Consider the following 26,751-nt stretch of genomic DNA (forward strand, 5'->3'; position numbering starts at 1 on the left):
AGCGGCACATTAAAATGGTTCAGTGGAATTAATGCTACAAATCAGAGGTTCATTAGTTTTTGGGTGTTGTGCAAATTAGCTTTTATATGGCATTTTATTGAAGGAATGTCATGAAGTTAGAATCAGTCCCCATTGGGAATAAGAGGAAACAAAAAAATATATATATAAAAAAATAAATGGAAAAAAGAACGCCCTCCACTCCCCCTGCAAGCCATTGCAAATTTCATGGATCCTGATCCTACAGGGCAGCATGAAAACCACATGGAATGATGGTGAAGGGAAGCATTGCACATATTTGACAAGTAAGGATGAAGACTGCTACAAAGAGAAATGTATTAATAATTCACATTAATATAGAGATGTAAGCTGTGGCTTTTCTGCTTCAAAGATGTGATTGGCACCCTGGAATTTAACATTGAAGTTAATATGCTTGTCCTTTAAAAGTTAGAATTATAACTATATGGTGGAAAAAAGCATAACTCTTCCAAGAAGGCACAAAAAATTTGTACAACATTAAGTTTCATTGATCTAAGTTTAGTAAAATGAAATTTTAATAATGCCATGTCATCAGTCTTAAAATCTTTATGCAGAGAGCTCCAAGTATCTAGTACATTACAATCAGAATGCCATAAGCCTCAATATTGCACTTACTTTGTATTTACATCTAAAGGATGGTCAGTAAAGTTATGAGTCAGCCTTTAAAAACATTTATTTGGTGTTAGAAATTAAAATTGCCCATTTTCTAATTCTGAAAAGTTAAATAAGTCATGATTGTAAAAAAGTTCTTATTAGCATAAATACTTTCAGATTAAAGTATTAGACTTGAGGTATTAACAGAAAAGTTCAGAGGCTATCTGCAAACATTTGCAATATCAACACAAACCAGCACAAACAAAACCTGTGCAAAGACCCAAGGTGTCATCTACTGCAAAACAACTACTATGAAAAGATTTTGCATAATTAATACTGAGATCCAGCAAAATTAAGGGGCAATTTTTGATTTCAGTGAATCAGACTGGTAGCTTTTCATGCACACCTGATATTTTAGTTCTATCAAAATTAGTAGAAAGAAAAAAGGCAGTGTGTATAATAAGTACTTGATCCACTATGGGCAGTTTGTCTCAAGACCCTCTAATTTGGTTGGAGATAAGTTGGGAGGTGGAAGGACATCTTAAACAATGCAGAAAAAAATGAATTTAACTGGCTGGATTCATTGACATTTATTTGTCTGCAAGCAAACCTAATTCACCAAGCCACAAAGGTGGCTGGTTTTATTTTTATGTAGCTTAAACATCAAATACTTACATGTTTCATCAGATGCACCATAGATGCCAACTAATTGCTATTATGTCTGCTATTCAGACTTAAATTTCAGTTTGTCCCAGAATCTGACAAAGTTCTAAACATTAAAGTGCACAAAGGTGAAGTAATGTTAATGGACATCAGTTACTGGATTTTAGAAATAAGAGCAAATGTCATTTAAATAATAAGGGTCAATGATAATTATACCCAACTTCATGCTCAGTTGTTACAAGTCATGGGAAAATGCTTTCATCACATTATAAAACAGGGCAAGCAACGTCTATTGACAATTGTTTGAACGGGTTTTATAGAAATTACAAATTTATCATTTAGTTTCTACAAGATGACTGCTCAATTAATTACAGGTAGGTTCAAGCAAAGACATCAATTAAAATAATAGAATGCACTTTTCTGTTTGGTAAATAAATTTAATAGCTGGTTAATTATAAATTAAACTACTGATGCATGAATTTGCTCAATGAACCCTTGCATAACCATTCTAAGAACGATTGAAATTTTCACCCAATATTTAAGATATCAAATCACACTGTCTAATATGACGAGTTAGAAACCAGTGATCCAAACAGAACAATCTAAAGATATTATGTTGCCTGGACACTAGGTTTTACCTGATCAAGATGAAAATATTCCTCAATCATAACATGACCACATTCCTAAAAACAAGTGACAAATAGTGCTTCCACAATGCATTGTAGGATAATTTGGTTAGAATTAAGAATTAAATGTGAAAATATCCATCACAGAAACCGCTCTGACTTCCATTAACCTTTAATGTGCCAATTTAAATAATAGGGAGAATTTTCCAGCCATTTTTGCCAGTGGGATCTTCCGGTGATGCCAAAGGCAAACTTTCGTTGCGGGTTTCCTACCAGCGGGGCTGGGATTCAATAGGAAAACCCATCGACAGCGATGGGACCAAAAGATCCCGCTGCTGGTCAAGATCCAGCTATCTCCTGCCACTGAGAAACATACCGCAAGGGGGCATGGAAAATCCCCTTCCCAATGTGTCAATATAGAGTTCATTCAACAAAATAAGCACCATACAGAAAACATAGCTCACCTGATAAAAAAAACCTGTTTAAATATTTCCTTGAACAAACAACCAGATGATAAATAACTTTAAATGTTGAGAATAAAATAATCAGTTTACTTTAACCTAGTTAATATATACGGAGACATCATGCAGCCATTTGTACAGTTAGTCATTAGTTTTCGGTTATAAATCAAATTCACTTCACACGCATCATTTAGAACATCTAGTGCACCCAATTTATTTTACTTGAAGTTTGTTGGTTACTGATAGCGTTTATATTCTAAGCACTCAGAAAAGGTGAATTATGTAGCTGTGCAAGGTTGAGATCTTCTGATCTTTTGTAATGATAGGTAGTGTTTCGTCCACAATCCACATACTGATATCTTTCAAGTGAAACCTGTTCTGTATGTCCAAAGTAGGACGTAGTAACAGTTGCTCTGAAAGGAAATGAAATCATGGTGAAACAGTGTAATCCATAACTTATAAAACCTAATTTATACCAATTTTAAAGGTAGCAGACTCTAATAACTTAGGAAAACAACTTCTCTTCATTTCCATGTTTCACTTAGTTTCTGTACACTTTAAAAAAAAAAAATGCACTGCAAAAGAACACGATTCATTAAAGAACAGGGTGAGACAGTGCGAATTCAGTCAATGTTAAAAATAATCTTTCGGGGTTCCAGGTTGAACTCAATCTTAAGTGAACAAGTTACATATATATATATATATATATATATATATATATATATATATAATTGTTGCAAGTTAGATACTCTGGTTTAATTGAACAATGACAGGAAACAGTACGTTGATTGCCTAAAATGTGTAATGAATGAATATTTCAAGTTGCCAGCTTTGTAGATCTTTTCATTTGTTTCACAATTACAATCATCTTCACAAATAAGCAGTATGGCGCTGAATAAATATGTATCTACAAATCCCGCGAACAAGGTAGCTAATTAACACTTTACAAAGAACAGTACAGCACAGGAACAGGACCATCGGCCCAAGCCTGTACTGGTTATGATACCATCCTTGGCCAAAACCCTCAGCACTTCCATTTATTAGCTTCATATTATCACATCAGCTAGCCTGGGTTTTACCTTCACTGTTTTAAACATTGTCCAGGAATGTCAATTTATTTCATATTCCAGCATCTGCAGTAATTTGCTTTTATCAACTGAATAAAACCTACTTCCTGTAATCCTGGTAAAAGTTTAATTATTACATCCATTTTATACCTTTCTCCATAGGAGGCTTGGCACGGTGTTTTAATAAGAGGTATATATTGGGATTGTATGTTTAGAATAAATGAAAGTCATGTGACTGGCTCTGCAGTCTGCTTGACAAACCCATGGGTAGTTTAATTGTGGAGGTCAAAGGAAGGCTACAAACAGTGGTGCTGTAAATTGTCAATTTAAACTCAGGTGAAAGGGGAATCTAGATCAAGGATAGCCAGTTAGTCCTTCTACCTGGATACAAAGTTTAATATGTTTCACCCTGCCGTGAAGAAAAGGGCAGAGAAAGCCATTTATGAGATATGGTTACAGGCATCCTTACAAATCAATTGAATACCTCAGACACAGACCCCAACATTTATTCATTGTGGAGTTAGATAGATGTTTGAAAGGCAAGGGTGTCAAAGGTTCTTTGGGGGGGGGGGGGGGGGGGGGGGGGGGGGGGAGGAGAATCACACAGTTGCAGACAAGTCCCAGTTCAAGACTTCAATACATAACCCAGGCAGTAGAGAGTACAAGACATAGGTAAGGACTTTTAGGCTTGTCCCTTTCCACGACTTGAAGAGTCGGTAGCCAATGCATTTCTGCTAACACTGGCTACTACCTGGAGCCATTTCACACTCCTTAGTCAGGAGGAAGTCCAACATGAGTGTTGCTGGGGCAATCTGATTGTCTGACAGCTCGAGTCCCAGCTGTCCTCAGAGTCTATGTTGTGTCATCGAGATTTTTCGGGGGATGGGAGACAGTGGAGGCCTCCACCTCATCCTCCCAACCCCCTCCCCCAGCCCGGAGCCACACTTTTTCCCACTGCCACAAATTCCTCTTCAAGTGTGAAAATTGAGACTGGGTGAGAAATGACTCAAGTGGTCAATAATTAGCTGCTTAACAGTCTCAATTGGAAAAGCCCCACCCATCCCACCATAAAAGTGTGCTTCCAATTCACAACTTCTCATTTATGTTTTTTTTAAAAAAAGGAGTGCAACCACATTCTAAATCAAACTCATGCACTTAATGTTTAATATGTTATCCAACATACTTACTGCATCATAATCACAATGTTATGTACTTTGATTGATGTCAGTGTGCAGTAGTCACTGTAATTATGAAATAACAGTTTAAGATAGTAAGCAATCTCAATGCAAAGACATTTTCAACTAAAACAATTTGCATTCTGTTGGAAAATATTGCATCAAATAATGTACATTTGGTCTGGTTGTTCACCCTCTTTGGCATTTAAGAGTATTTACAACCACTTGCATCAGAGGTATTGTAGCCACCTGAGTTGGCCACTTCCCAAGTTCAAAATGGAGAAACACAAGGAACGCAGGGAAAATTGGACAATCCTAGAGAAACAAGCAGTTTACAGACTTTTCCTGTGTAATCTGCCTGCAAAGAAAGCAGACAGCACTGAAACCAGCAGCCATGCAGATTAATGAGCGATTCCCGGGTACAATAGTAACAATCAAAGGTGATCGAAGTAAAGCTAGACTCCTCGGCGCCAGCAGGAGTCCAAGACAAGAGAAGCAAATGGGCACCCAAGGACTGCCCAGCGATCGGGAAACAGCCCCAGTATTGGGGAATTCAAACCAATCGATTGGTATGGGATCCAATCGATTGGAAGTAAGCTCGGGGTCCGTCCAAAAGGGCGCAAAGCCCGAGGACTATAAGATAGAGCCCCGAAGGCCAGTTCGCTCTCTTAGCCAGCCCTCCCAGCAGAACATCTTAGCAGCTTGGAAGAACTCTTGACCGTGAGAAGGAGAGGCCTGGCTAACAGCTACACCGACAAGTAAGTGTCCAGTCAACGCACGCTACGAGATGGGCGCTCCTGACCCTTAGTCCGTACCAGTTGGAAGCCTGCAGCCCCAGGATTGAACAAGAGGCCATTGTTCTCTGACCCAGTGGGTTCTTTTCCAAAGATAAGTATTGGCCTGTAGTGGTACAGATGTGGAATTCATTATCACAGGAAGTAATTGGAGGTCAAAACATTGCATGTTTTCAAGAAGCAGTTAGATATAACACTTGAGGCGAAGGGGATCAAAAGATATGGGGAGGAAGGCAGGATTAGGTTACTAGGTTGGATGGTCAGCTATGATCATAATGAATGGCAGAGCATGCACGAAGGGCTAAATGGTAGCCTCCTGCTCCTATTTAAATAGAAATAGACTTACAGTTGGCATGCTGAGAACAAGTGGCCACTGATACACAAGACGATAAGACAAAGGAGCAGAATTAGGCCACTCGGCCCATCGAGTCTGCTCCGCCATTCAATCATGGCTGATATTTTCTCACCCCCATTCTGCTGCATGATCAATGCAAGAGATTTAGAACAGGGGGCAAAATAAACTTGATTTGAGATAGTGCAAATCACTTTGAAGGTAGAGATTAGAAGGAGGGGGAAAGAGAACTAGGCAACTCAATTCGACTGAACAAAAGCTTGGAGGGTGGACATTCTAGGTTTATTCCCTGAGACAATGTCTTGGTTGGTCAACCTCGCTGGTTTGAATTTTAACGATAGCTTGGCAATTAACTTTTCCCTCCTGCATTCCTCATTGCAACGGCTTGACCAAAGTCCACTTGCCAGCTAATCAGCATGCTCTTTTCATGCTATGTAATGTAAATTGTTGTTCCCTTTATTGTTGGCAACCTTATGATCTGTCCTGACGCATGCAAGGCAAAAAGCTTCTACAGCAAGTCTTAAAGCAATATTTGTACAAGTTGAAAGAGACCTAGGAGTTTTTGTAGGCTCGGTGTCTGTTGTCAGGAATCAAAGCCAATAGATCATCAATTGAAATCAAAATTAAATACTGATCACACATCCAGGGATCTAGTCAGACAATACTTTGAATATCATATTTAATTCTGGTCACTTGGGGAAAAAAGAAGACATTCAAATGCAAAAAGAGTAATGAGGCTGATCTTTAGGTGTCAGGGTCTTAGCTATGAGGAAAGATCAAAGAGACTTTTGCTCTTCAACCTAAAAAGGAGGCATCCAGGAGACGATTTTAAGATTAAATTTGAGAAACATTAACCCAGATGACTACACAGTAAGATAAAAGGTTACAGCTTTAAAATCATTAAATGGTATATCAGGAATTTCATGCAGACATGGTTCAACACTTATAATGGATTCCAAGTGTAATGCTGGAGATAAAAACTTTAACCATGAGCTTTCAAGCCAAATCAAGAAAGAAAAGGTACTCTGGGAAACCACATCACTAACCATACTTCAAATCCCTTTAATTAAATTAGCATTTTGCAGATCATCAATTGTCTGGGAAAGTCATTTTGACTTGTATGGTACAGAACTTGTGTTGTTGAAATAGAGGGACATGGTGTTGAAGCTTTCCATCTTACACATTAGGATAGATGCAAGAATGCCAAATTTCAAAAAAAGGGAACAAATTTACACTGCATGAGAAAAGGGGTGCTGATTGGTCAGCACATTGGCAGAGTGGTCGAGACATGGTCACGGTGGAAATTTGACATTCTTGCATCTATCCAAATGAGTGAGATGAAAAGCTTCGACAGCAGGTCTCTTTCAGCAGTACAAAGCAACTTTCATCGTGATGCACTTTGCTTTATATGAATTTTACCCACATCAGTGCTTCAAGTATACAACATTCAGAACTCATTCATCAGGCTTTAGTCCAAGGGTCCAATGCTTTTTTACCAAATTATAAACAGTTCCACTAAGTTGATTTAAACAGACAAGTCATCATTAATGTGTAATGCACTTACTACATGTAGTTCATTTGGTCTCCAATTACGGTATGAACAGAATAGTCAATCTGTAAAAGAAAAATAATTACTAAAAATACAGGTTGGATACAGCATAAAGCTCTTGAACACCACGCTTGACATGAACAAAAAATATTCTACTCTGGCATAACGCAAGAACGGGTCTTTAAATTGGAGGATTGCTTTAAACAATGGATTCACAATACAGCAACTGATCCCACCTCACTAGTTTAATTAATCCATTATTCTTAGATAAGAAAGCAGTATATGCAGAAATGTTGCAGCAGAGTAAGGATAGTCACCATCTTTATTCGCATGCAAGCAAATGCCATTCAGAACATACACAAATAGATTATTGGAAATACACCAGTAAAGTCACATCTCATTTAAGGAAATGGTAACAAATCAATCTCATTCCTTTCATCTTTGGTTCCAGAAGGAGAGGATGAAGCAAATTTCAATAGGAGAAATAGTCCATTATTAGTAAAGATTACCTGCTTCATGTCTAGAGGCCCAATTTTTGTAATATTGCTTATCCGTGATTTCCCAATCACCGTTTTCGAAAACTGCACTTGAGCACTAATGTTTGCCACATTCACCGAATAGAAGTTGTTATTAGTAATGTTTAAAATGCTCTGCAAAGATAGAACAATCATTAAAATGAGAAGCAACTTTGCTCTTAATATACAGAACTGTTACAACATACAACTGGAGTTTCCAATGCAGAAATTGACCATTAGAATTGACTTCACAGTTTCAACTTTCCATAGAATTGCATTTTGGATTGCACAGCTTTAATCATGGTACTTGAAACGTAATGCACTGCCTGGCTGGGAGCGACAGAGGGATGAACTGAGACACAAGGATTCCCAATGGCTTGCTGGGTAAATATGCCATGTAACGATGTAACAATTCACATTATCAACAAGATCCAGAGCTAAATTACACATGCTGAGGTATACAACAGGCTGCATATAGAAAATGCAAACTTTATACTGTTCGTACCTTTTAATACTTTTTCTTATACTTAGATGCATTTTACAAGTTCCTGGTAGATGAAAGGTTAAAAGTATGAAGAAATCTTGTCTCTGTGATGAGTTAAATTGGAATCACACTAACAGGAATTGATTTGATTGTGTGAACTGATAACATGGGTAGAAATGGGGAGTAGAGGACATATGTCTGAATTATGCTATCAGTGTTGATGAAAGGAATGTTTTGAAATGTAAAAAATCAACTTGGACTTTAAAAAAATGAGGGGTCAAGTCAGCAAATGGTCATGCAGGAAAAATTAATGATGGACTGTTTCAAGTGTTTTAGGATATTCTATTCAGGTTGTGGGCCATGGATTCGGACCACAAATGGCAAGTTCAAACTACTTTAAGGCAGCACGGTAGCATTGTGGATAGCACAATCGCTTCACAGCTCCAGGGTCCCAGGTTCGATTCCGGCTTGGGTCACTGTCTGTGCGGAGTCTGCACATCCTCCCAGTGTGTGCGTGGGTTTCCTCCGGGTGCTCCGGTTTCCTCCCACAGTCCAAAGATGTGCGGGTTAGGTGGATTGGCCATGATAAATTGCCCTTAGTGTCCAAAATTGCCCTTAGTGTTGGGTGGGGTTACTGAGTTATGGGGATAGGGTGGAGGTATTGACCTTGGGTAGGGGGTAGGGTGCTCTTTCCAAGAGCTGGTGCAGACTCGATGGGCCGAATGGCCTCCTTCTGCACTGTAAATTCTATGTACTGACAGATGAAATAACAAGATCAAAGCATAATGGCTATCAGAACATGAAGTCAGTTGCAGGGGATACAAAAAGACTTGGGAGAGGTTCTTTGCACAGATTTGAGATAAAAGGAAGCCATGAGCCTCTTGTAGACACTAGTCAGTAGAAAGCAAGATCCATTTGAATTAGAAAACTGACTGCCTTCTTGTGTTATGCTTAATAAATTATCCTGATACCACTGCATGAATGAAATTTATTGTATGGACTCTGAACCTCTTACAAGACTGTATTCCTAGGCTCAGGAAAAGATTAGGAAAACTATTGACTCAGCACTACTGATTTGAGGCATGTGTAAAGCAAGTTTAATCCAAGTAATAGGCCTTAGCGGGTGCAAGAATTTCAACATTCAGGTAATAAAGTAATTCCAGCGATAACATGATAAAAAATATAATTGATGGTATTAAGGTAGGATTAAGCCACATATCCCAGAAATCCTTTCCCTCCTGAAGATTTTACAGACCATCAAAAATATTGAACAATAGCAGAACTAACAAAGTATTTAAGACAACAATAAAATTTCCCAGAACCATTAACAAAGATTGAGATATTACACAGCCTAAGGATAATAGCAATGACAATCAAGAAATTGCTTATTTCAAAGTAAACACTCAAACTATTAGCAAAACATATGGCCTAATTCAAGAATATTTTCCCTCACTTCCTATTTTCTTTAGAACATATAGAACATAGAACAGTACAGCACAGAACAGGCCCTTCGGCCCTCGATGTTGTGCCGAGCAATGATCACCCTACTTAAACCCACATACCCGTAACCCAACAATCCCCCCATTAACCTTACACTACGGGCAATTTAGCATGGCCAATCCACCTAACCCGCACATCTTTGGACTGTGGGAGGAAACCGGAGCACCCGGAGGAAACCCACGCACACACGGGGAGGACGTGCAGACTCCACACAGACAGTGACCCAGCCGGGAATCGAACCTGGGACCCTGGAGCTGTGAAGCATTGATGCTAACCACCATGCTACCGTGAAAGTGAAAGTGAAAGGACAGATGAAGAAAGGAGGGAGGTCAGGGCATAAATGTCTGTAAAAATACGAGTTTACTTCACACAGGTATGATGAACGTAGGATTTTAGATATATTGGATTGAAATGAAGTGAAAATCGCTTATTGTCACAAGTAGGCTTCAAATGAAGTTACTGTGAAAAGCCCTAGTCGCCACATTCCGCTGCCTGTTCGGGAAGGCTGGTACGGGAATTGAACCGTGCTGCTGGCCTGCTTTCAAAGCCAGCGATTTAGCCGTGTGCTAAACCAGCCATTTAACGGTTAAAAGCCTGGGTTAGAATGTGTTTGACTACAGTAGTCACGTTTTAAAAATAATTTTATTTTGCAAGACCAGAAAGCTTTTAGGAGCCAGAGGTATAATTGATCAGAATACAAAGCATGGGCTAATGAACAGTTGTTCGACTATGGGGAAGTTAATGTGCTTTCAGCTTGGGAAGATGTCATTGCTGGGTGGAGCTCAGGCATTCAGATATTTTGATTAGTAATGAGTGTAGCTATGACCTGGCAACCTTTTGGATCACAAATATTTTGCTCTCACAGTAGAATAGTTGAAAAAAAATAGAGTATTAGTATTTGCAGACTTGTCGGAGGACAGGGGGAAGCTGAAACAAACCAGTTGAAACAGCATTTTGGAAGACATCCAGCCAGAGCCACAGGGGTTACAAGAAGAGCTAAATCTGCTCTGGAAAACAAGTATTACCCTGTGCCATTGGAATGTAGGATGGATTAAGCCCTGTATCTTTTTTCTTACTGGTTGTTTAAGCGAGAATAGAAATAGTAATTAACAGTATTGAATTTTCTGTATTGAGTTGTATTGTTTAAGGGGTAAGCTATTTTCAGGTGCAAGGTTAAAGGGTTTAATATGGTGTTTAAAATGTTAAATTGTGTTTAACATTTTGTTTAAAATGCCAAACCCCTATTTCTTCTTGCAATCAATCCTGGAATGAAGTATCCTTTCTACACAGTCTTACAAAATAAAATATTGGGGTTTCGGTCCAGTATCCTAGCCACTGCCAGGGTTTGGTCTGGGACCGTAATTCAGGGAAGTTTACAACTATACAGACAAATTCTAATGATGCTAGCCACCCATTTTCTTCATCACAACAGCAAGAACGCTGACAAATTAAGGTCATGCTTTGGAACAATTATCAGCCAAGGCAACGGCAGCAAAATCAGGTTTGTCAGTTGGCAAATTCTTGACCAACATAACAGGTTATATCGATTTTAGGATAGAACTCCTCACACTTTTACCCTGGAACATAAAAGATAATGCTCTAGCAATTCACAGCTTAAGAGCCTTCCCAGCCCAAATCAAAGAGCAAGATCTGAAGAAGAAGCATGTCAGTGATGAGCTCATTCTGCCAAACCAATAATACTATAAAGATAAAGATTGAACAGTGATATTCTGCACCAAGGAAATAAAGGAGGATTGCAGAAATAATTAAAAAGATGTAAGGCGGAATTCTCCGCTCCCGCGGAAAATCGGGAAGGCCGTCGTGAACTCGGAGGCCGCTCCTCTCACCTTATTCACTAGGAGTGGCCCTCCGTAACTCTCGGCCGCCGGGCCTTGACGTTTGCGTCAAGGCGGCGCGCCGAGGATGACGCGGCCGGCGGGCCTAAGTGAAGTCAGCCGCGCATGCGCAGGTTGGCCGGCTCCAACCCGCGCATGCGCGGTTGTCGTCTTCCCCTCCGCTGCCCCGCAAGACGTGGCGGCTTGATCTTGCGGGGCGGCGGAGGGGAAAAAGTGCGTCCCTTTGAGATGCCGGCTCTAGATCGGTAGGCACCGATCGCGGGCCAGTCCCCTCCCGAGCACGGCCGTGGTGCTCACTCCCCTCTCTGCCCCCCCACAAGCTTCAAACCAGCTTTTGGCACCATGTTCACGACGGCAGCGACCAGGTGTGATTGCCACCGCCGTGAACCGGTCGCGAATGTCAGGCCGCTCGGCCCATGCGGGTCGGAGAATCGGCGGTCGCCGTCAAAAACGACGAGCGGCGATTCTTCCGTTCTTCCGAGTGGGGGGTGGGCGCGGGCGCCAGGGGGGCGTGTCGTGAGTCACCCGGCCCTTCCGCGATTCTCCCATCCGGCGTGGGGAGCGGAGAGTAGCGCCAGTAGACTGAGGCAATCCTGTTCTCAACTAAAGGATTAAATGCGAGTCGAAGCAAAAGCTTTTAGTAAATATTCAGAATATTAAGCTTTCATTATCTAATAATGAATCAAACAGAAATTAAAGTTCAAGCTTAACAGCTCAATCAAGAGGATTTTTTCTTAAATGGTGTGGATGAGTCAACAGACTCTTATTTAAAGAAGTTTGTATTATTAGTATAACAAAAATTGCAAAGTATTCATATACTGTAACTCTTTTAAAAATAGTTCATCAACTTTCACCAATTTAACAGTTCAGGGCTTACCGTGATGTTGAGGTAAACTACCCGGTTGACTTGGTCATAACTGACATAAATGGACTTTACACCAACGTAACTCACATCAATAGATCGTGGGAAGAGGAAAAATACGGCTAAACCGGAAAGCAGCAAACAAAGAACGACTGACGATGTCACATACAGTTTCCTGCAAAATACAAGAATTTAAATATTTTAAAAAACAGCATATATGGTGTGATATTCATTGCTTCTGCTAAATTAAGTGAAAGTTCAGTGTTCTCTGATACATTGGATCCATCATTAATCAATGTTTTGCTATCATGGTCAGTTTTCAATTGCTGATTTGTTGTCGGATTCTTTGTTCCATGCATTTATCTATAAACCCAATACATTACATTTGGTTTCAATTAAATATCAAAGAACCTACAGCAACTGTTACCCGGTGATCCCAGAATCTGGTCACTGAATTCCCACAAACTGCTTAAAAATTTATTCAAAAGATTTTTTGCTCATCATTTATCTTTCGTCAGCAAGTGAAATGTCTAATGCCCAAAATAATGATTTAAACCTTTAAGAAAAGGGACATAAATTAACTTCTTACTGCAAAATGTTTTTCCTATATTTAAACACCTATTTGAGGGATTCAGCTCTACCAACAGCACAAGCTTGGACATTTTGCTCAGCTGTAGACAACAAAGTAATTTTGTTGTAGCAGGTGCCATGTGCCCATGTTCCCTGAATATATTGGTACTTTTCAGTTAACTGTACTAATGAAATATTTTTCTCCAGCTTCCAGCTTTGAGTTTTCTGTAAATAATTGTAACTTTTCTTCAAATAAAGTAAACTAACAGAAAATATAAAGAATATTACAGCTAAAAGAAGGAAAGTGGAAAGAAATGGTAATAGATGTGATGAGAATGAGGAAGTTGGGAGAAAAGAGAGTCGCTGAAGATATTTGCCTTACAGCCTGCAATCAATGGTGGCTCCTTTCACTATTACACCATGCCAGACAACTCGGATACCTAAAGCAGGACAAAGAGTAGCAAGAGGGGATTTAGAGAGGAACAGAACAGGTGAAAATGAGACAAAAGCAGAAGAGAGCATGAAAATGAAATGAAATGAAAATCGCTTATTGTCACGAGTAGGCTTCAATGAAGTTACTGTGAAAAGCCCCTAGTCGCCACATTCCGGCGCCTGTCCGAGGAGGCTGGTACATAAAACGAACAAAGAAATAAGAGTGACTACTTTTTCCAGTTTAACATGGACAACACAATGAGAGTAGTGATACACTCAAGTTATTTACAATTTCTTAATTGGATCCGATCCAATCTATTGATAATCACACTTTCAACCGAATAGACCTCAAGATATAGGAGCAGAATTAGGCCTTCAGCCGATCAAGTCTGCTCAGCCATTTGATCATGGATATGTTTCTCATCCTTATTCTCCTGCCTTCTCCCCATAACCCCTGATCCCCTTATTATTCCAGAAATCTCTTATTGAATCAAAAACACTAGACTTGTGCTTGAGGTGCTGTTATCCACAGAGCTACAGACAAAGAGCTAGAAGGTGGAATTCAACAGGGAAGTTCTTTCTTAGAACATAACTCCACCTGCCACATTTTGGCCCACTCAACCAACCTATCTATATCCTTTTGTAAGGTTCTTATTTCCTCATTGCAACTTACTATTCACCTATTTTAGTGCTATCTGCAAATTTGGCTACAGAATCTATCCCTGTATCCAAGATGTTAATAAAGGTTGTAAACAGTTGGGGCCCCAAGGACCAAACCCTGTTGCACCCCACTAGTTGAAAATGAAAATCGCTTATTGTCATGAGTAGGCTTGAAAGAAGTTACTGTGAAAAGCCCCTAGTCGCCACATTCCGGCACCTGTTCGGGGAGGCTGGTACGGGAATTGAACCGTGCTGCTGGCCTGCTTTAAAAGCCAGTGATTTAGCCCAGTGTGCTAAACCAGCCCTAGTTACATCTTGCCATCCACATAAAGACCCATTTATCCTGACTCTAACTTCTGTCCATCAGTCAGTCTTCTATCCAAGCTAGTAAATTACCCCAAACCTCATGTGATGTAACCTTGTGTATTAATCTTTCGAATGGCACCTTATCAAACTCTTTATGGAAGTCAGATATACTGTATCTACAGGATTCCCATTATCCACTTGGCTTGTTACATCTTCGTAAAACTCTGGCAGATTAGCCAAATATATGATTTACCCTTCATAAAACAATGCTGACGCTAATGGATTGCATTTTGACTTTCCAAATGTCCTGACATTACTTCCTTAATGACTGATTCTAATATTTCCCAGATATTAAACTAACTGGTCTGTAATTTCCTACATTCTACTTCCCTCCCTTTTTGAATAAGGGTGTTATATTAGCATTTTTCCAATTCACTGGAACATTTCCCATGCCCAGGGAATTTTGGAATATTAACCAATGGGTCCATGATCTCTACCGCCACTACCTTTAACACTCAAGGATATAGGCCATCAGGCCCCGAATACTTAAATTAAATTTGTCCATTTCTTCAACTCCAAACAAGAGATTAAGACAACATTCAGGAGCAACAGCTTTGGACAGACACCAGCTGATACTTTAAGCATACCAAAGCTTCTCAATGCTATATCCAAGGCCTAGACTTGAATCTGATCACAAGATTCTAGTCAAATGCCAAAAAAACCCTCTTATCCTATCCCGCATATCTTTGGACTGTGGGGGGAAATCGGAGCACCCGGAGGAAACCCACACATACACAGGGAGAACATACAAACTCCAGTCACCAAAGGCTGGAATTGATCCCGGGTCCTTGGTGCTGTAAGGCAGCAGTGCAAACCACTGTGCCACCGTGCTGCCCTCTATTCATTGAAAATATACCCCATTGACCATGCCTTCAATCAACTCCCATTTCCTACCGTCACTCGGCATCCAATTTTACTTGTGAATCATTTTGTAGTTATACACTTAAAAACGGTGGCAGAAAGAAAATAAAAAGGACAAAATACAGAAAATCCATCAGTATCTGGAAAGAGAAGACAGGTTAGCAGTAGTGATTCAAAGCAGGTCAGCAGACATTTAATGTAGGACACTTAGAATTGATAATAAAGTTCATAATAGAAAACAGTTATTTGATGATCATAAGCTCTTATGGCTATATTTATTATTTAGTCCTGGCTAGCCTAAAGAGAGATCTGTTTAATATCAATTCATGGATACTCCATGGAAATTCTGTTGGTATTAGTTATCTTGTTTAATTGACTGCATGTTTAAAATCAGTGATAAGACAAGGCAAATCTGTATCTACTCAAATTTGTTGAAATGAATCTAATTTGAAATAAAAGTTAAAATAAGCCATAATTACTACACCCTACATGATGAAGTCTGAAATGTCTAGCTGGTCAGACCAATTCAATGAACTCTTTATTAAACATAATCTAGATCCCTTCCATAGAAAATAATATGAATTTCAAAAATTGTTTTGCTTTACTAGGTTTCAAGTTGAAATCAGTCTGCTAAATTGGCTGATCTTAACCAAATCTGCAGTAAAGTTAATTTGTTTTAATTTACTTATGCTTCTCATAAGATTACTGTAGGGTAAATCATGCTGAAGTGTCAGGAATGATTCCCACATGCAGGAATAGCCTACCAACATTCACTTTAATGCAAGAATGATCCCACTTTGGAAAAATCATGAAACTGACACCCATATTTGGGTGTCTGGAATTCTCTGCCTGAAAGGGCAGCAGAGGCAGAAACTTTCAACTAATTTAAAAGGTATCTGGATATGCACCTCAAGAACTGGAAAGTGGGATTAGGCTGGGTGGCTTAATCCTGGCTGGCGCAGACACAACGGGCCAAGTGGCCTCTTGTTGTGCTGTAAACTTTCTACGATTCTTTGTCACAATACCCCAGTCAAAAAAATTCCAAGTGTGAGGGAGGCAAGCAAAGGAAATTAGCTGATTGATTTCAAGTCACCGGAATGCATCAGCCAGGCTCGTGTGATTCTACTCAGATAGTTACTGGAAGATAGGTCATTGTTGATTTCAAGTCACCAGAATGCATCAGCCAGGCTCATGTGATTTTACTCAGATAGTTACTGGAAGATAGGTCATTGTTGATTTCAAGTCACCAGAATGCATCAGCCAGGCTCATGTGATTTTACTCAGATAGTTACTGGAAGATAGGTCATTGTGTTTTGCTGGCAAAGCTATACAAATTCTAAAGACCAATCGACCTTTAAATTCCTATTTGGTAACTTACAATTCAAAACAGAACTTTACACAAATATTCACACAAATTCATGATAGTCATGCATAACACAGGTTCTACTATTTCTCAAATAATTTAAGTAAACCTACGTTCGTCTTGGTCTCAGTCTCTGATCACTATAAGGAATCAAGGCCACAAGTTGGTTTTCTTGATCTAAAATGAAGATAGATTTTTTGATTTAATTCAGGTCAGAATTAGAATATGGTCATTTTCTTTCCAAACAAAATAAAAATTGGAGGAAAGGCTAAAGTGCTTCCACAATAACATTCTAATTTATATTTTAAAGATTATATTTTTAATTAGCAGCAGCTCTTAAAAATAAAATGTGCCCAAACTGGGAACAGTTAATACAAAATTGGTTGCTAAAATTTCTTAGATCAGCATTCAGGTTCAGTACACACCCAATTTATCAAGTAAACTATGGGCTTACACCAGTAAATTATTGCTTGGCAGAATGGTCATAAAAACCAAGTGGTACACCAGGGTTCTTTGAGAATACATGTGCCATGCCCAATCAGGTCCAAGTGCTACTCCACTAGCATTAGGATGACCTCAATGCCCTTGGGGAAACCCAGGATGGACAACTATATAAACACTTTGCCAGTACTTCACATATACCAAGAATTGAAGATTGAGACATTACAAAACAGTCCAAAAACCGAAGGCTTACCTCTGAAGCAAAGTAACTATTGGTACAAACAGTAATTGGTTTCTATTGGCCAGTATTCCACAAATCTTGGGTGAAGATACAAACAAACCACCACCAATAGCCAAAAATAGATTGGCGGTCGTACATGTAGGCAGGCCAAGACACCTAAAAATTCAGGTTTCACTTGGGATGGATCTGAGTTTCCATGACAAGTTTAACATGGAAATTAAAAATGTTAATAGCAGCTTCGTCAAATAACTCAAATCGCTTATCTTGTAAAAGGTAATGGTTTATTTGTTACCTCGGCCTGCTGTTTGTAAGTCAGCAAAAATACATCTTAAGCCTCAGTAGGAAATTGTATTCAATGGAGTTATCTTTGCATTAGCTAGGACGAGACGTTGAATAAACTTGGTTGGTTCTCACTGGAGCGACGGAGGTTGAGGGGCGATCTGATAGAAGTCTACAAAATTATGAGGGGCATAGACAGAGTGGATAGTCAGAGGCTTTTTCCCCAGGGTAGAGGGGTCAATTACTAGGGAGCATAGGTTTAAGATGCGAGGGGCAAGTTTTAGAGATGTCCGAGGCAAGTTTTTGTTTTAAACAGAGGATAGTAGGTGCCTGGAACTCGCTGCCGGAGGTTGCCGTGGAAGCAGGGACGATAGCTACGTTTAAGGGGCATCTTGACAAATACACGAATAGGATGGGAATAGAGGGATATGGACCCTGGAAGTGCAGAAGACTTTAGTTTAGACGGGCAGCATGGTCGGCACAGGCTTGGAGGGACAAAGGGCCTGTTCCACGCTGTACCTTTCTTTGTTCTTTGGGTTTGAAATGAAAATTCTTAAACATGTTCAATTATGTGGCTGGGTGTAGCATTATTGACTTCAAAAATAATATTCCTGGATATTATGCACCAAGGTTAATTGAGTAAGTAGACCAAAAGGTATGAGGTAAATGAGCAATGGGAAACATTTAATTAAACAATTCAAAAATGTTCAACTAAAACACATTCCATTGAAGAACAAGAATTCAGCAAGAAAGACTCATCTGTGAACAATTCAGGAAGGATAGTATTAGATTGCAGACAATATTGTAAAAACAGTAGCAAGTTTCAGGGGAGAATTTTAGAATCCAAAAAGGCCATCAAAAGTTCATTAAAAAATGGATTTTCCAAAATTCCTTACATTCAGGAATGGCTCCAATAGATTGGAAGTTGGCAAATATTACACCAATTTCAGAGAGAGCGAGAGCAGACCAGCATTTATTGCCCATCCCTAGTTGCCCTTGAGAAGGTGGTGAGCTGCTTTCTTGAACCATTACAGTACCTGATGTGCAGGTACATCCATAGTGCTGTTAGGGAGGAAGTTCGAGGATTTTGGCCCAGCAGTGAAGGAGCGATATATTGGCAAGTCAGGATAGCAAGTGGCTGGAGAGGAACTTCCAGATGGTGGCATTCAATTAATGACTTGCATGCAGAGACAAGAATAATGTATCTAAGTTTACTGATGATACAAACCTATTCATTTCATTCATTTTTCATTTCATTTCAACCTAGGTGGAGATAAGATGTGCAGAGTGTAGCCATCTGGGATGGCCACTTCCAGAATACAAAATGGACATTTGCAAAGACTATAGAGAAACATGGACAATGCTAAGAAAGCAGCCAGGCACAGAGCCTGGATGCGTATTGAGAAGACAACTCCCAGACGAGACTGAAACTGTAGGTCAATTAGCATATTGATGGCCCATCTCCAGGAACAAAGGAATAACATTCAAGTAACCGATACTAAGGTAGACACCCCGGCGCCAGAAAGTCACAAACGAAGCAAGGCCAACGGCCACCAAAGACACGCCCAGCCATCAGGGCACCCCCCCCCCTTTATTGGTCGAGGTCGATACATGTGATCAAAATGCGATCCAATTAATTGGGGCCAAGTTCAAGGCCCGCCCAAAAGCGCACAAAGCCCCCTTTAGGTATAAGAAGCCCCCGAGAGAGAATCGCTCTTTTGGACTCGGCTCTTGAAGCGGAGAGACCCGTCCACCAGCTGCACCGGAAGCAAGTAAGTCCAAGGTCAACGCTTGCCATCAGACGGACAACCTTAGCTGTTCTCCTGTTATCTCCTCGAACCCAACAGCCTCCAATCCGAACAATGTCCATTGTTCCTCTGACTGAGTGGGCACCCGAAGTTAAGTATAGCTGTTAGCGTTAGAGATAGTTTAGTTTATGGTATTTTGTGCAAGAGTATATATTACTCGTGTGTAACTTAGTATTGACTTTGAACTAACTGGTGCATTTGTTGTTTGATCAGTATTTGGGTTTGAACCTTGTGGCGGTATCAAAAGATACCTGGCGACTCTAGAGCAAACATAATTAGGATTAAGGAAGGCGACCATATTGACCGCTGTATTTAGAACCAGATAAACAGAGCTGTAGCCACCTGGGGTGGCCACGTCCCGATTCCAAAATGGATACTCGCAAAGAGTGCAGGGAAAAATGGACAGCACTAGAAAAACAAGCAGGTGCAAGGTTTCCTGTGGATTGGAACTTGCAGAACCCAGACAAAACTGAAACTATAAGCCATTAGCATAGTACTGAGCTATCTCCGGGGACAAAAAGAAACATTGAAACAATCGGTACCAGGACAGACTCCCCGGCGCCAATGGAGGCTAAAACAAAGGCAGGCCAACTGTTACCTAGAGCCTGCCTAACGATCAGGGAATGACCCCGTTATTGGAGAGGATCGATGCGAACGATTGGGACATGGTTCAATTAATTGGGACCAAGTCCAGGGTCCGCCCAGAAGGGCATGAAACCCCTTGGGGTATAAAGCAGAGTCCCCAAGGTCAGTTCGCTCTCTTAAGAACTCTTACTTTCTCCATCTTCACCTTGGCATTTGGCTCTCAGCGACGAGAGATCGGCAAGCTCTAGCCAAGTAAGTCTAAGGTCAACGCACGCTACGAGATAGATGCTCCTAGCTACTATTCTATACCAGTTCGAGGCCAACAGTATCAGAACCAGACAACGGCCATTGTTCCTCTGACTGAGTGAGCACTCGAAGCTAAGTATAGGCTTTTAGTAGTAGTTGTAGTTTAGTGAGTAGAGTATGTGTACGAGTAATAATTAACTGCGTGTGTAAATAAATGTGTATTGATTTCAAACTTACTAACTGGCGTATCGAGTCATTGATCAGTATTCGGCTTTGAACCCTGTGGTGGTATCAGAAAGATACCTGGCGACTCTTGAGCAAAGGTAATTAAACAGAGCAAATTAAGGGAAAGCATAACAAGCAACAAAGCAACAGGAGGACACGAGAGACTGAAGAGATATAGACAGATCAGGTGAGTGATCAATGGCACAACATCAGAGTTTAATATAAGTTATTCACTTCGGTCATAAGAATAAACAAAGCAGAATATTTTTGACGGTGAGAAACTTGTTAAGTGTTGATGGTTAAAGAGACTTGGATGTGTTGGTACAAAGAACACAGCAAGTGAGCATGCAGACGCAGAAAGCAAGTGGCATGTTAACCCATATTGCAGGAGATTGGAACACATGAATAAAGAGGTCTTGCTACAGGTCTGGGTAGCACAAGTGGATAGCACTGTGGCTTCATAGGACCAGGGTCCCAGATTAGATTCCCCGCTGGGTCTGTGCGGAATCTGCTCGTTCTCCCAGTATCTGCGTGGGTTTTCTTTGGGTGCTCCGGTTTCCTCCCACAGTCCAAAGATGTGCAGGTTAGGTGGATTGGCCATGATAAATTGCCCTTAGTGACCAACAAGGTTAGGAGGGGTTATTGGGTTACGGGGATAGGGTGGAGTGAGGGCTTAAGTGGGTCAGTGCAGACTTCATGGGCAGAATGGCCTCCTTCTGCACTGTATGTTCTATATACAGTTGTACAAGGTTTTAATGAGACTGCATCTGGAGCACTGTGTGCAGTTTTGGTCTCTACAATGAAGGATGTACTTGCATTAGAGACAGCTCAATGAAGGTTCCCTATTTTGGTCATAGGGATGAGGCGCTGAGTACATTTGGCGAATATTCTCTGAGTTAAGAAGTAGGAGAGGCAATCTCATTGGTTCACTTCACAGCACCTTGCCTCTAAATCAGAATGATGTGGGTTCAAGTCCTATTCCAGAGGCTTCAGCAAATAACCTCGGCTGGTTGACATTTTCAATTTGGTAGCGCTAAAATCAAAAAAGTGTAATTTTTGAAAATGATAAACAGGCCACGCTGCTTGGTTAGGTAGGCATAAAGGATTTAATGGCACAATTTAAAGATAAGCAGGATCGTATTGCACAATTCAAAGATGAGCAGGAGGCTCTCAGCATCCAGGCAAAGACGCTTCCTTCAAAATCAGCACCAAAGATTAACAGGCCATGTCTTATCATTCACTCGTGTGGAATATTACAGTGTGCAAAATGCTGGTGCATGACTACAACCCGAAAGTAATTTGTTGGCTGTCAAACCATTTAGGAAGCAAAAGGTGCTGTATAAGTGACAGTTATTTGTAAAGAAAATTAAAAATAGTTTTTTGAAGCTTGAAATGGATTTCTTACCTGGGTGACTTTAAAGCAAATCCTGCAATGACTGCCAAATCGCAGAATTAATAGATTTAACTTTACGATACAGATTTTTGAACCATAGGGAAATCTAATGTTATGGGAAACAGGCAGGAAAATGAAGCAGAGGTCAAGGTCAGCTCAAACCATATTATTCAATAGCAAAGCAGGCTCAACGGGCTTTATGGCCAATTCGTGCTCCTATTTCACATCTTGGCTATGACATTCTCTAAAGTCTGATTAATGTTTCCACATGCCAGTGAATGTCAAAGCACATTAGGCCTCATTTAGGTTTATTTAGTAACAAATAATTTCATGTGTATTTTATCCACTGATGTTAATTTCCCAGCCAAAGGACAATAAACTGGAAAACACTTAAGGCAAAAGAAATCTCAAATTAAATGCAAATTTAAAATGTAGTGAATCTGTACAAACCAACAGTTTAGGAACATATTCAAATATAAAATATGTGAGGTATACCTTAAAACAGTGCAAGAGAGATTTATCGTAAAATAATGTTTTCAGGGCAGACAGCTACTTATCAGTGATCACCAAGCAGAACTAAAGCTACTGCTAATATGAACTGTTTCACTTTATAAAGTGCTTGCCCAGTACGAGTCAATCCCCAAATTCCGCAGCCGTGAAAAGAAAAAAATATGAAAAATATCATTGAGAACATTCAGAAATACCCACCTCTTGGAATTCTTCCTGTACCTTGACAAGTTGGACAGGTAACACTGTCTCTGCCTGTGAATTCCACATACGGAAACTGAGACACATCCCCATTTCTGCAAGAGTCTTCATCCTGATTGGTTGAAATATCCAGTTTATCCCTGTCAGTTGTTGATGTGCTGGACTTGCTGCTTTCACTCATGGGTTTGTACACTAATAAACGAGATAGATTTTTCCCCATGGTTCAATAATCACTTGAGGAAAAAGAATGAAAGTAAGTTAATTTACATATACACGAGACCCAGAAACTCTACCTATAAATCCAGTGGCAAAGTCTTCATTCACATCTCTAAAATTGAGCTTCCAACTGAAACATAAAAAACGTAAAACAGGAGTATTACTGTGACTGAAAATAATCAGGACAGCTCCTTTCACTAAAGCGACATACTCAAGACTGTTCATTTATTGTCTCAAAAGCAGTAATAAACCTTAGCCAAGACAGAGCAATTAGATGAAAAATCGCCAGAGAGCATCCTCTGCAGCATTCTTCCCGAACTACATTTCTTCTGGTCACCTTTCTCTAGTTTTCCCCATTAGAACTTGAGTGGAATTAGATATTGAGATGCCCCGAAAGCCTGGAGAAATCCACTGCTGAATTTGGTTGCACTTTTGTACAGGAAAAAGTTCCCTTGAGCCAGAGCACTTTACACAAGCATTATTAATCATAATAATGATACAAGCTATACAAGGATAGAAGAGATCAGAGGGCCAAAAACTTGATCAAACAGAGGTTTGACAGGCTGGGTTAAAGGAGGAAAGCAAGGTAGAGAGATGTCAAAGGGATTTCCAGAGCTTATGCTCCATGCAGCCAAAGGCACTGCCCTCAGTGGTGGTGCAATTTAAATTGGGCATGTTAGTGAGGTCAAAATGAGAAAAGCACATGTAGCGAGGTCAAAATGAGAAAAGCACATGCTGCTTGAAGGGTTGAGGGCTGGAGAGATAGAGAAGTGAAAGACCCTGGAGTGATTTAAAACAAGAATGAGAATTTCAAATCAGGACATTGCTTGTTCGAGAGCTGATCTAGGTCAAACACAGTAGTGATGGGTGAATTGAAAGTAATTCAGCAGGATAATTACCAGAGCAAAATGTTCTAAAAGGGGAAAACAGTGGCTGTCTAAATTATTTATTTTCACATAGTCAAAAATGGCTAAATTTAAGTAATTGAACAAAAGTCACCAACATAAATAAGCACAGGGGGAGATGGGCAGAAGCTGGTAGAAATACCCTTAAAAAGGATTGTACAGAAATCCATGAATTTTCTTTTATGAGCAGCGAAAGCCAATTCTCAACTTGTAAAGCAGTGATACTAACTGCTATGAAAACAGAAAATATTGGAAACACCAAGCAGACAGCATGCAGCTGTGGAGGGAAACACAGTTAATGTTTCAGGTTGATGACTTTCATCAGAACTTTTTCAGCCCGATGAAAGGCCATTAATCTCATTTGAATTTTCCTATTAACTGTTTTTCTCTTCATACACACCACCTGACCTGCTGCGTATTTCTAGCATTTTCTATTTTCGTTCAGCATTGCAAGTGTTTGGATTCTGTAACACAAAATGCAATATACCTTATTGTAAAAAAATAAGCATTTGCTTGAATAGTAAATATTCATCAAGAGATTAAAATCATCTGACAGAAAAATCCCCATTTGTACTATCTCTAAACATTTCTGAATGTAGCAAAACACACTGAATACATTGCAAGCACGACTTCACTATTTGGTAATGGCAGCATTACAATTGTCATAAATGTCAACTACACCTTGGACACTAACCAATAAGGAAAAGGGCCTTTGGACATAGGTGTTAAATATTCATTGTGATGTAGATTGGCAATTGCAATCTCATTACTGTGCTTCAACTAAGCCAATAACAAAAAACAGTTATTTTGTTAGGAACATAATATACAAACATGCTTAATCTCTCTCTTATAAACTGCAATATGTTCAATACAGAAACTCAAAAGTTGGTTTGTTGCCTCCTTCCTCCCCTTTCCCCATCAAAAGAACTTTTAGGTCTGCAAAAACAAAAATGTCAAATAAAGCTAAAAACAAACTTGATAAAAATAGTAAATGCTGGAAATACTCAGCAGATTATGACAGCATTTCTGGAGTGAGAAACAGTTACCGTTTCAGGTCTGTGACCGTTATCAGATCAAAACCTTTGTCATCCTTGTAAAATGGTCATCACAACAGAGTATAAATATATTTCAAATTTGTTTTGACAGGAGATAGCAGAGTTGAATTTTAAAGTGAAATCCACTCACATTAGATTTAAAAACAGTTGGCGTTTTCTATAATGATTGCCTTGTAACAAGGTCAATCCCGATATTGTGGAAGACATTTTAAACAAACTCAGGAGAATGCATGTACGCAATTTGTTCCATATGCAGATGCCTAACAAACTTAAAAAGGTAGTGCTGGAAATAAAAATGAAAAAAGGTAAAATAGTCTGACCATGTATTATAGTCTGGGAGTCCAAAACTAAAAGAAACAATTAAATGAAATGTAATTTTTAAAATTACCAAGGTTTTATTTTAAGAGAAAACTAAATCATAGTCGGTTGAAGAAATTTACAAACAGGTAGTCAGTAGTAGTTCCCAAACTTCAAGCAATCTAGCCATTAACCTGCCTAATACTGCAAGACATTCCTTGGAGATGAAGGTCACAGAACAATTTGATCGTTCAGGATAAGGCAACTCTCATCCAATGGACCAATGTTAGTTAGGGGAACAGTCATACCACTAGAAGACAGCTGAGCAAGTCAATAGTATACCTCTTTATAGAAGCACAGCAAACTATTATTCTGCAATATTGAATTTAATTACAAGTTAGTGGAGTGGTCTTTGCAGTTTGTAATTAAAAATTTACTTTCAAGCTCAATTTAAGGTTGTGAGTATTTACCTCTGGATTGGATTTATTGTCACGTGTACAGAGGGTCAGTGAAAAGTATTGTTCTGCATCAATAAAGTATTTCTTGTTGGGGGGGGGGGGGGGTAATTTGCTGGTAGATTGCAAATGTTTAGCATTTAAAAAAGGGACAAACTCGCATGCAGCAGTAACACAACTGCAACTGACAAAAATACTGTTCCTGTTGCATCCGTAAATAAGTTACTGCATACAACCGAGCGCATCCATCAGGTTATGGACACTCATTTTACAAAAAAAAGAGTAACTTTAAAAAAAAAAGGCATCTACGCAACGGACCTGATTCGGAAAGGCTCTGCTTTTCTATACTAAATAAGTCCCCAATAAAACTGGAAAATAGCGATTTTAAGTATCTACCCCAGAATTTTCAAAGTTTATTGGAGGAAACGTGAGACTAGTACATCGCAAATCTCCCGAAAATTAACTTCATAACGTGCCCTGTGGAATAGTTCTGAACCACATAAGTCGGAAAATGACCATCAATAATGCATTAACAGATATGTCCCCTCCCAATAACATCGCATGGTCTTCACGGGTGCAGTCGTGCGAATCAACTGGAGAGGGCGAGGAAAGTGGGCTGCCCTGGGGCGATGCACTTGCACAGAGCTGAGCAGCGTGGGCCGGGCTCGCGGACATTGCTCGGGCAAAGCTTACGCGTCGTCGCGCAGGGCGAGTCACCCCCGGATGCGGGGCCCGAGGCGCCGGGTACGGGTAACTGCCGGGTGCGGGGCCCGAGGGCGACAGCCGCCGTTCCTTTGACCGGCGTCAAACTGCCTCCCCACAGACCGCGAGCGCCCCAGGCACCTGACCTTCCCCTTGGCTCCGCCACCCTGCGGCTTGCCTTCTCGATTCGGTGTCCGGAAGCAGGTGGGCTCTGCCGCTGTGCAAGTCCGTTAATGTTTAAAAAGAACAAGCTCATCGCCCGCCCACCGTGTTTACCTTTCTCTCCACGTCCCCAATCAACAGCAGCACGGGCTGATGGGATTACGTCACCGCGTTCCTCACACCAACACAAGGACATCCGCTCCTGTCAGTGTCCTCTCCAGCCATAGGTGGGAGTTTGCCTATCGCT

At 40.1% G+C, this 26,751-nt stretch overlaps 1 protein-coding gene across 4 annotated transcripts; it reads right to left on the reverse strand.

Annotated features, from left to right (window-relative positions):
• Nucleotides 1-522: 522 nt before the first annotated feature.
• On the reverse strand, nucleotides 523-26,751 carry LOC119966188 (transmembrane protein 106B-like). 4 transcript variants are annotated; one of them, XM_038797500.1, is made up of 8 exons: nucleotides 26,619-26,751; nucleotides 22,713-22,945; nucleotides 16,900-16,963; nucleotides 12,550-12,709; nucleotides 7,827-7,967; nucleotides 7,333-7,382; nucleotides 4,635-4,688; nucleotides 523-2,793 (listed from the first exon to the last, which is right to left on the reverse strand). In XM_038797500.1, exons 2-8 carry the CDS (start codon nucleotides 22,930-22,932, stop codon nucleotides 2,637-2,639), a joined length of 846 nt encoding a protein of 281 aa, XP_038653428.1. In that variant the 5' UTR covers nucleotides 22,933-22,945; nucleotides 26,619-26,751; the 3' UTR covers nucleotides 523-2,636. The 4 variants fall into 4 exon arrangements, with proteins under 4 accessions (XP_038653428.1, XP_038653429.1, XP_038653430.1 ...); XM_038797501.1 differs by having other exon boundaries at nucleotides 26,521-26,630; XM_038797502.1 differs by lacking the exon at nucleotides 26,619-26,751 and adding an exon at nucleotides 25,019-25,163.

The sequence above is a fragment of the Scyliorhinus canicula genome, chromosome 5, assembly GCF_902713615.1.
Source record: "Scyliorhinus canicula chromosome 5, sScyCan1.1, whole genome shotgun sequence".
Lineage (NCBI taxonomy): Eukaryota > Metazoa > Chordata > Chondrichthyes > Carcharhiniformes > Scyliorhinidae > Scyliorhinus > Scyliorhinus canicula.